This window comes from Epinephelus lanceolatus, chromosome 14, assembly GCF_041903045.1.
Source record: "Epinephelus lanceolatus isolate andai-2023 chromosome 14, ASM4190304v1, whole genome shotgun sequence".
Classification (NCBI taxonomy): Eukaryota; Metazoa; Chordata; class Actinopteri; order Perciformes; family Serranidae; genus Epinephelus; species Epinephelus lanceolatus.
Window position 1 is genome coordinate 16462356 of NC_135747.1, and position 11086 is coordinate 16473441.

General features: G+C 41.9%; 2 protein-coding genes across 2 annotated transcripts; both read left to right on the forward strand.

Annotated features, from left to right (window-relative positions):
* The first annotated feature begins 3618 nt into the window (after positions 1 to 3618).
* LOC117249758 (olfactory receptor 7G1-like) lies at positions 3619 to 4545 on the forward strand. Its single transcript, XM_078174246.1, has one exon. The coding sequence runs from the start codon at positions 3619 to 3621 to the stop codon at positions 4543 to 4545; it is 927 nt and encodes a 308-aa protein (XP_078030372.1).
* Positions 4546 to 8816: 4271 nt separating this feature from the next.
* On the forward strand, positions 8817 to 9743 carry LOC117249102 (olfactory receptor 1E16-like). Its single transcript, XM_033614496.2, has one exon. The coding sequence runs from the start codon at positions 8817 to 8819 to the stop codon at positions 9741 to 9743; it is 927 nt and encodes a 308-aa protein (XP_033470387.2).
* The last annotated feature ends 1343 nt before the right edge of the window (positions 9744 to 11086 follow it).

Consider the following 11086-nt stretch of genomic DNA (forward strand, 5'->3'; position numbering starts at 1 on the left):
TCCGCAAGCACGTCATGATTTGTGTCGCGTCACGACGCAAGGGGCAAAGGCAGTTAATATTTTGTAGTGTTTTTTTTATCATTGTATTTTATTTATTATATTTTCATGGAGGAGGAGTTGCGTCGGCAGGGGCGGAACCAGCTTATCCACCTTATTTTCAAACACGGAAGTAAATAGTGATCAACTTCCGTTTTTTTGTGCGTGACATCGGGTCAGCCGCTTTCGCTCATGCTTTCCCTTACCGGAGCTAACGGTGCAAGCTATTTTTTTTTTCAGTTTTCAGTTGTTTATGTTAGTCAATCAGTTAGTTAGTTAGTTAGTTAGTCTGTGTATTTTGTATAGATAACTGTGCCCACGTTTCCGTTATAACGGAAATTTATTCCCTCTAAACGCGAATAAATCGCGACACACAGACGGTGCTTCTGCATGCCAGCCGAACGTGTGCGCAACTGTGAGAAATAAATATGTGAGGTGTACACAGCTTTTCTATCTTTTTTTCCCTTTTCTTTCTTTCTTTCTGTCAGCGACATACACTCCTAACACAGGACGGGTTGTTTTAATTGACCGAGTTGATCATTAATCCATAGTGATGTGCGGATCAGCTCTGATAGCACCTGAATCAGCATGTACGCATCAACCATCCAGCCGTTACAACATGATTGAGCTAGCAAAGCAGTTTTGTGTTGCTATGTGTGGTATTTATTCAGTTTGGGGAAATCACGATGTCTAGAAAGCATCAGTGGCTGCAGCTGACAGGGACAGCTAACGTTAACAGCAGCAGCAAAGCTAGCATCAGGATCGTCATCTGTTAAAAGCCTCCCGTTGTCGGATATGACATGAAACTACTCCAGTTAGCTCAATCGTGTTGTAACTAAGACATCCGCTGGAGAAAATATTTTTTTCACGGGCCACTTTATGAGTTTAGTGAGTTATTACAGACACGGCTAACAGCTAACGGTTAGCCCAGCTAATCTACGATAACCATGTTATTAATTACACACAGAGAAAATACTAATGTTTGTTCAGTCATTGTGTTTATAGACTTTACAAACATCAGATTAGTCTAAACGGTGATATAGTGACGTGAAAAATGTGATATATACATATATATAGCTAAACTCAGCAAGGTAAACAACAAGGGGATTCCCATTTACACAGTGGTAAGAGTGCTGGACCGGAAGTGTCGCACAAAAAACGGAAGCTGGCTGCGTTCTGTTTTGCCTCCGTGTTTTTTTTTTTGTTTTTTTTTGTTTTTTTTCCTTCTTTATTAAATCTTTGGTATGTACAATTAAACAGAGCAAAACAGGAGCAAAATACAGATAAAGGTGAGACATTCCAAGAACATACTGGAAAAAGAAAAAGGACAAGAGACAAATGTAAAATATAATGGAAAAAAAAAAAGCAGAGAATAAGTAGGAAAGTAATTAAGTATGCGAGACCATATCTCATGTAAACAAATTTAGCGACTTGCAAATGTTGATGTTTTGCCTCCATGTTTCCGTGAAAAATAAGGTGGATATGACGGGCGTCTTCTGCAGCACAAGCTAACATCGCTAGCTGCATTAGCATCAACTCACCAAGACGTTGATAAACGCATTAACACTCCCACAGCGCAGGTCCTCGGTCCCTCCCTCACGTCTCCTGCGAGGATCTCGGAGTGTTATCGTTGTGTTTACAGCAACACTTCTCACCGCAGACATTGTGTAGTTTCACTTGATTCCCTCCGTCGTCTGATTCCTGTGCCTGCACAGTACAAGCTTGTCCCCTGTCTTAACCAATGGGAAATGTGCACCTCCCTGTTTGACCAATGACTGCAGGTCTAAGCAGAGTGGCTGTGATTGACACCTTGTTTGATCAATGAGACTATGCCAGAGCGATCTAGTAATTGACAGTTAACAACGTAAAACCTAACAAACAAACAAACAAACAAACATTAAAGCAACTTCAAGACAACTGAGGAATCATACGGGAATATTGTAAGAAAATAAACCCGGTACTTTCTCTGTTGACAATGTCAAGCAAACTATGTCCCTCTGATGTTACAGCAAGGAACCTGGGATTAGGTGTTCTGTTCAATTCACTTTTGTGTCACAAACTAATACCATACAACATGTCATCAGACAATTTTTGCATAAAATAAGAAAAAAAGAATTGATGAGATGTCAATCTCAATGGGACTCACCTGGTTAAAATAAATAAAAATTACTGTACTTACGGAGTATGGATGAGAGGAATAGTGTCTGTCATGTGTTTTCTGTGTAATCACATAATAAAAACATTTTATAACTCTGAATGACTCATTATTGTGGATTTATCACTGTATAGTTTGTGTTTTGCCCTTGGATGACAGTACGAGACTTCCATAGATGTGCATTTTAGAGAGGTAAGTTTGCTACCAGCCAGCCTGTTATTAGCCAATTTCCATACCGTATACCTATTTCCCAACATATTATTTTTCCAAACCATAATGAATAGTACATCTCTGGAATAGGGGTAAAATTTGCCTGCTGACACTTAGAAAAAACAAGATTGTAACAATTGCAAAGAGCGAAAGGTTGTGCTCATATTGTACAGCAGACTATTTAATTTAATATACCTGGTACTTAAAATGATTGGTGGGGAAAAAAAGACCAGGAGGAGTTACACTGTAAGTCCGGGCAAAGTAGGACATAATTGTACGGGAGTTACGCTCTAAGACGCAGCCTAGTTATACTGTAAAACACATGGAAAGTAGCGGGGGAAAGTGAGCAAGAGTTACTCTAAGTTGGTGTAAAGTAGGACGTAATTGTACGGGAGTTACGCTCTCAGACGCAGCCTAGTTATACTGTAAAACACATGGAAAGTAGCAGGGGAAAGTGAGCAAGAGTTACTCTAAGTTGGTGTAAAGTAGGACATAATTGTACGGGAGTTACGCTCTCAGATGCAGCCTAGTTATACTGTAAAACACGGGGGAAATAGTGGGGTGCAAAGTGAGCGGTAGGTACGCTCTAAGTGAGCGGTAGGTACGCTCTAAGTCACAAGCCGTATTATGTAGTGTTACCTAATGTTTTTGTTTCAGCAGCAGCTGTTTTTAGCAGCTTGGCCCTCTAGCGCAGCCCAACCCATCTCTTTGCACAAGAAAGTGTATAAAGTTCAGAGGAGGCTTTTGTGTTGTTCACTTGGGAGGGTTACAGCAGCCAGCCAGAGGCTTTCATATGTGTGAGATACCAGTGATCATGGAACAGATGTGTAAAATGTGAATTTGAATCGATGTTCATACACTGTATGCTTAATGTTGTTTTGTGAGTGGTGATATTCATTCTTACATTTTGTCACAGGATACTTGAACAGTTGTCTGCATCATAGTCCATTATCCAATGGACTGTTGCACACTGGTACACAGAGATAAGTGTTGTTCAGATCTTGTGATTCCTTGTTTTATACTCTTGAATTTATCAGCCAAAAAAGTGTCTCAATGTGTTTGCCTGCCTTATTCCAAAATTAATAGAAAATGTAAATGAAGGCAGAATATTGGGCTGAGGCATTATTCAAAAGGATAATAGGTAACACTATCACTGAGCCACTTTGCTGCTAGCCTATATGTTTCCCAGTGTGGCACCCATACTACACAAGAAAGAAATGGAGAACTCAACTGAAGTTATGTCTTTTGTGTTGGCTGCCTATGGTAACATTGGAGAGGTAAAATACCTGTATTTCAGCATAATGCTATTATGGTACATCTCCATATGTGTGGCCAACACAGTTCTAATTGTGGTCATATATATGGACAGGGGGTTGCATGAGCCAATGTATATGCTATTATGTAATTTATTTGTGAATGAAATAGGTGGCAGCACATCGATGTATCCTCTTCTGCTCTCACAGATGTTTTCAGATACCCATGAAGTGACCCTACCATGGTGTTTTCTGCAGATGGGTTGTATCTACACATCTGCTTCTGTTGAGTTTTGCAGTTTAGCAGCCATGGCCTACGACAGATACGTCTCTATCTGCTATCCTTTACGTTACAATGTCATTATGAACACAGGGAGAGTAGGTATGATCATTCTTCTTGTATGGATGTATTCATTTGGTAACTTTATATTCTCATTTTCAGTCGTCATCCGTTTGACATTTTGTGGAAATGTCATTGACAAAGTGTTTTGTGACTACCACTTAGTAATTAAACTTGCCTGTTCAGTTTCGATACTTAACAACATATCTGACCTGCTTTTTGCCTTTGTGACTGTGGTTATCCCATTTAGTTTAATTTCAGTCTCGTACATTAAGATTTTGACTGTTTGTCTGAATACCTCAAAAGAAAATACGCAAAAGGCCATCACCACCTGCACGCCTCAGATTGTCTCAGTGTCAAACTTGTTTATCGGCTGCATGTTTCACTTTGTGGATTCCAGGCTTGATGTGGCCCTAGTACCAGATAAAGTGCGCATTATCTTATCTGTATATCTCCTCATTTGCCAGCCAATGATCACGCCTTTTATGTATGGGTTTTACCTACTGAAAATAAGACAGTCATGTAAAAGATTTCTGTTTAATAGAAAATAAATATTTGTCTTCATGGTGGAAGACTGTTGAGAGCAAAGAGGGGTATCTCTGCGTAATGTAAAACAACGTGTTTGTCTCCACAATGAGACTTAAAATCTATGGTGTGTATTGGCATATATTAAATATAACATTAACTTGTCTCTTTTATGGACAAATACATCCTTTCTAGAAGAGTTCATCAAGGGTTTAGGTGGGAGTGATATGTGCCGCTTCAGGTGTTGTGACATAGTACTTTGTACCCTACACTAATATGCCACATTTGCGCCACACCTGCCTTTCCATGTAACAAAGGTAACCATATTGTAACCCTAATTCCATTCGCACAGATGGAGCCCTCTACTAGACTCTGTTATTAATACTCTCCTCCAATCACAAGCATGTATTTACCCACCTAAATTTGTATAATTATAGCCAGCTAATCATTACATGCATACCTGAATATGTGCAGAGCCCACAGTATACTTACATAGGAGCCTTATGACAGCATCAGCTACATCCACTCCCTGTGGGAGTGACAGGGCTCCTGCCTGTGCTAAGGTTACAATATCAGTACCCTCGTTCTATCTCACACAGGCAGTGCCCTCTACTGGTACCTGTGGGTTCTGTGGGTGGGTCCTTGCAGGGGTCAAAAGACAAGCAAGTGGACAGGTCCATGTCATTGGTCCGACAGCCCATTGGTCCGACATCCATTAGTCCGATGGTCCGCGGTGATGAACGGCTCCCGGCGGGCGTATTTCTACCTTGATGGTGCACCGCGACCGGCTCTGGGTCAGCTGGGAAAGGCTTGAGGCAAAGCAGACTCACGGCTTATGTGTTTGCCACTTTCTTTTTCATTTTAACCCACACCATGATCTTTTCCTGACCCTAACCAAGTGGTTTTTGTGCCTAAACCTAACCAGACCTCAACCACAGGGCATCATGATGATTTCGGAACGGACTTCGGAACAATGGGTTTACTATAGTCAGAACAATGGGATGTCGGACCAATGGGATGTCGGACCAATGGGCTGCCGGACCAATGGGCAGTTCCCCAAGGGGACACCCTGCACACCACTTTTTCTGGGTCAATGATCCCTTAAAGTATCACAGAGTGCTGGCGGTTGGAGTGGGGGTCTCGGCGTCATCATTCTCAAATTTCTGCTCACAGTCATGGCAGCAAAGCATCACGTCAAAGCAGCTGAACTGATCCCTCCACTGCTGGCATCTTACCTTAGGCAGTGCCCAGCAGGCCTCACAGATGGCTGCTGAACACTGCTCTCTGCATGGTCTGCACCAAGGCACTGATGAGATGAAGCAGCGACTCCATATGTGGAGAAAGCTGATCACTGGGTAATTGCTAAAGAGAAAAAGGATAACTGATGCAGTAATTTGGCTCCAACATATACTGTGGGCTTCGCATGTCTTCAGATAGGCACGTCCTGATTGGCCAGCCACATTTATGCAAAATTCAGTGGGTGAATGCGTGCTCATGATTGGACCAGAGTATTAACAGAAATGTTCTGTTTTAAAAGTCTTGGATGAAGTGTCACACGTTGTTTGATAGTGCAGCGCACATGACCATTGTAGCTTCACTCACCACCACACCTGCTTCTACACCTAGGTAGGTTAATTTGATTAAGTGAAGTGCAAGCTAGGCATTCAGGTATGCTTGTGAGGTACTGGTGTGACTGTTTTATTTTCCACCCCCCATGCAGGTGAACATGTTAATGACAAAGCGTTACATGATGTGCAATACAAGCAAATGCCCTAGGCTGAAGCTGATAATGGTGACATGCAAAAAATAATCCCTCCATCCACCCATCAATTTATATCTGCTTATCTGGGTCCAGGTAGTGGGGGCAGCAGGCTAGGCAAGATATTCAAGATGGGGCGGCAGTAGCTCAGTCCACAGGGACTTGGGTTGGGAACCGGAGGGTCGCCTGTTCAAGTCCCCGTCCGGACCAAAATATGGAGTGTGGACTGGTAGCTGGAGAGGTGCCAGTTCACCTCCTGGGCACTGCCGAGGTGCCCCTGAGCAATGCACTGAACCCCCCAACTGCTCGGAGTGCCTGTCATGGGCAACCCACTCTGACATCTCTCCACTTAGTGAATGTCGGTCCAGTTTGTGCATGTGTGTGTTCGGACCTGTGTGTAATTGACAAACAGAGTGAAAAATTTTATTGAATATCCCCTTGGGGATTAATAAAGTATATAAAATTAAAAAAATTAATTAAATTAAATGTCCCTCTCCCCAGCACCGTTTTCCACCTCCTCCTGAAGGAAACTAAGGCATTCCCAGGCCAGATGAGATGATCCAGGCGAGATGAGATAATCCCCCCAACATGTTCTGGATCTTCCCCATAGGTCTATTAATGGTTGGCCGTGCATCCAGGAGGGATCCTGATCAGATGCCTGAACTACCTCAAGTGGCCCTTTTTGATGTGAAAGATCACCGACTCTACACTGAGCTCCCTCCAGATGTTGGAGCTCCTCACCCTATCTATAAGGCTTAGCCCAACCACCTGTGGAGGAAACTCATTTTGGTCGCTTGTATCCGCAAATTAATTCTTTTGGTCAGTACCTAAAGCTCATGACCAAAGGTGAGGGTTGGAACATGGATAGACTGGTAAATCAAGAGCTTTGCCTTCTGGCTCAGCTACTTCTCCTTCTTCACCACAATGGTCAGGTACAGCGCCCACATTACTGCTGATTCTACACCAATCTGCCTCCATTTCAGACTCCATTTCACCTTCATTTCCGAACAAGAGCCAGAGATACTTGAACTCCTTTGCCTGAGGTAGTAACTCACTCCCAACCAAGAGGAAGCAATCTACCATTTTCGGCAGAGAACCATAGCCTGAGACTTGGAGGTACTGTCTTTCATTCTGATTGCTTCACACTCAGATGCAAACTGCTCCAGTGCATGCTACAGGTCATGGTCTTTTAAAGCCATAACAGCCACATCATCTGCAAAAAAGGAGAGACGCAATTCTGAGGTCCCCAAACTGGATACTCTTTTCCCCCTGGCTGCACCTTCATCATCCTGTCCATGAAGGTCACAAACAGAATCTGTGACAAGGGACAACCCAAGCAGAGGCTGACACCCACTAAATACCAGATAGCTCATGGCAATGACCCTGGTATCCTATGTTCCTGCAGTACCCCCCATAGGACTCCCCAAGATACTTGGTTGTAAGCCTTCTCCAAGTCCACAAAACAGATGTAGATTGGATAAGCAAACCCCACCCAGTAGACCCCAGTTTACTTCAAGACATTAAGAATATTTGTCTTTTTTGGATTCTCCATTAAATGAGGAGGTATACAAGAGAAACAAAGTTTTCTACACAATTTCAAGGAAACACACGGTCAATAATTGTAATACAAATGGTCTTTTTGCAGGTGAAGTATTCTTTCCATGCATATTTGTGTGACACTGGGTGATTATAAAATTGTATTCTTACAGTAGCAGCTACAAAACTAATGCACCTCTGTATACTTAGGTAACTGGAAAACAAAGAAAAGTTCATTAAAGGTTAACTTTTAGTGTGAGCAATGTTGTGTTTTTGAAAGAAAAGTTTTTCCTCTTGTATTAGCAGCTTGGCCCTCTAGCGCAGCCCAACCCATCTCTTTGCACAAGAAAGTATATAAAGTTCAGAGGAGGCTTTTGTGTTGTTCACTTGGGAGGGTTACAGCAGCCAGCCAGAGGCTTTCATATGTGTGAGATACCAGTGATCATGGAACAGATGTGCAAAATGTGAATTTGAATCAATGTTCATACACTGTATGCTTAATGTTGTTTTGTGAGTGGTGATATTCATTCTTACATTTTGTCACAGGATACTTGAACAGTTGCCTGCATCATAGTCCATTATCCAAATAAGTGATGTTAAATTCCTCTGTGACCATAATGCATTTATCTTTGTTTTATTGACCAGTGTGGTGAAACACACTGTGGTTCTGTTCCACACTGGTACATAAAGATAAGTGTTGTTGAGATTTGTTAAGTTGCTGACAAATTAATTTCAGACAAACTTATGAAAATTCTGAGACTAAATGTCAGATGGATGAGGTTACTTTATGATTCCTTGTTTTATACTCTTGAATTTATCAGCCAAGAAAACTGTCCCAATGTGTTTGCCTGCCTTCTAACCCAGTTAATAGAAAATGTAAATGAAGGCAGAATATTGGGCTGAGGCATTATTCAAAAGGATAATAGGTAACACTATCACTGAGCCACTTTGCTGCTAGCCTATATGTTTTCCAGTGTGGCACCCATACTACACAAGAAAGAAATGGAGAACTCAACTGAAGTTATGTCTTTTGTGTTGGCTGCCTATGGTAACATTGGAGAGGTAAAATACCTGTATTTCAGCATAATGCTTTTATGGTACATCTCCATATGTGTGGCCAACACAGTTCTAATTGTGGTCATATATATGGACAGAGGGTTGCATGAGCCAATGTATATGCTATTATGTAATTTATTTGTGAATGAAATAGGTGCCAGCACATTGATGTATCCTCTTCTGCTCTCACAGATGTTTTCAGATACCCATGAAGTGACCCTACCATGGTGTTTTCTGCAGATGGGTTGTATCTACACATCTACTTCTGTTGAGTTTTGCAGTTTAGCAGCCATGGCCTACGACAGATACGTCTCTATCTGCTATCCTTTACGTTACAATGTCATTATGAACACAGGGAGAGTAGGTATGATCATTCTTCTTGTATGGATGTATTCATTTGGTAACTTTATATTCTTATTTTCATTCGTCATCCGTTTGACATTTTGTGGAAATGTCATTGACAAAGTGTTTTGTGACTACCACTTAATAATTAAACTTGCCTGTTCAGTTTCAATACTTAACAACATATCTGACCTGCTTTTTGCCTTTGTGACTGTGGTTATCCCATTTAGTTTAATTTCAGTCTCGTACATTAAGATTTTGAATGTTTGTGTGAATACCTCAAAAGAAAATACACAAAAGGCCACCACCACCTGCACGCCTCAGATTGTCTCAGTGTCAAACTTGTTTATCGGCTGCATGTTTAACTTTGTGGATTCCAGGCTTGATGTGGCCTTAGTACCAGATAAAGTGCGCATTATCTTATCTGTATATCTCCTCATTTGCCAGCCAATGATCACGCCTTTTATGTATGGGTTTTACCTACTGAAAATAAGACAGTCATGTAAAAGATTTCTGTTTAATAGAAAATGAAATAAAATTTGTCTTCATGTTGGAAGACTGTTGAGAGCAAAGAGGGTATCTGTGCTTAATGGAAAACAACGTGTTTGTCTCCACAATGAGACTTAAAATCTATGGTGTGTATTGGCATATATTAAATATAACATTAACTTGTCTCTTTTATGGACAAATACATCCTTTCTAGAAGAGTTCATCAAGGGTTTAGGTGGGAGTGATATGTGCCGCTTCAGGTGTGGTGACAGTGCTTTGTACATGCCGGCATCAGCTTCACTCAACCCTACACTAATATGCCACACCTGCGCCACACTTGCGCCACACCTGCACCACACCTGCCTCTCCATGTAACAAAGGTTACCATATTGTAACCCTAATTCCATTCGCACAGAGGAAGCCCTCTACTGGACTCTATTATTAATTATTATTTATAGCTGGCCAATCACTACATGCATACCTGAATATGTGCAGATTATACTTACATAGGAGCCTTATGACAGCATCAGCTACATCAACTCCCTGTCAGAGCGACAGGGCTCTTGGGTAGAGGGCTCTGCCTGTGCTAATAGCACTAGGGTTACAATATCAGTACCCTCGTTCTATCTCATACAGGCCCTGCCCTCTACTGGTATCTATGGGTTCTGTGGGTGGAGCCCAATGAATGACTGCCCTGTTGTGGCATAACATTGGGCCCGTTTCCACCGCAGGAACTTCTGAGTAATTTTATGGGAATGGGGCCGTTGGTGCGTGTCTCCACCGCAGGAACCACCCCTGAAGGACAGAGTTCCGGAACTTTTACGGGGGCTAAACAAGTCCCTGCCTCAGAGTAGGTAATCAGAACGGCCCCGAGAGACTCCTGGCTGGGGCTTGGGGATTACTTGGTGCTGATTGGATATACTCAAGGAGGGATGTGATGTTTTGTAAATACTATGGTTATTGTAGATTAGCTGGGCTAACCGTTAGCTGTTAGCAGTTAGCATTGTCTGTAATAACTCAGTAACTCAATATATGGTCCGTGAAAAATATATTTTTTCCAGCGGATATCTTAGTTATAACATGATTGAGCTAGCAAAGCAGTTTTGTGTTGCTATGTGTGGTATTTATTCAGTTTTGGGAAATCACGATGTCTAGAAAGCATCAGTGGCTGCAGCTGACAGGGACAGCTAACAGCAGCAGCAAAGCTAACATCAGGACGTCATCTGTTAAAAGCCTCCCGTTGTCAGATACGACATGAAAATACTCCAGTTAGCTCAATCATGTTGTAACTAAGAAATCCACTGGAAAAAATATTTTTTTCACGGACCGTATATTGAGATATTGAGTTAATACAGACACCGCTAACACCTAACAGCTAACTGCGT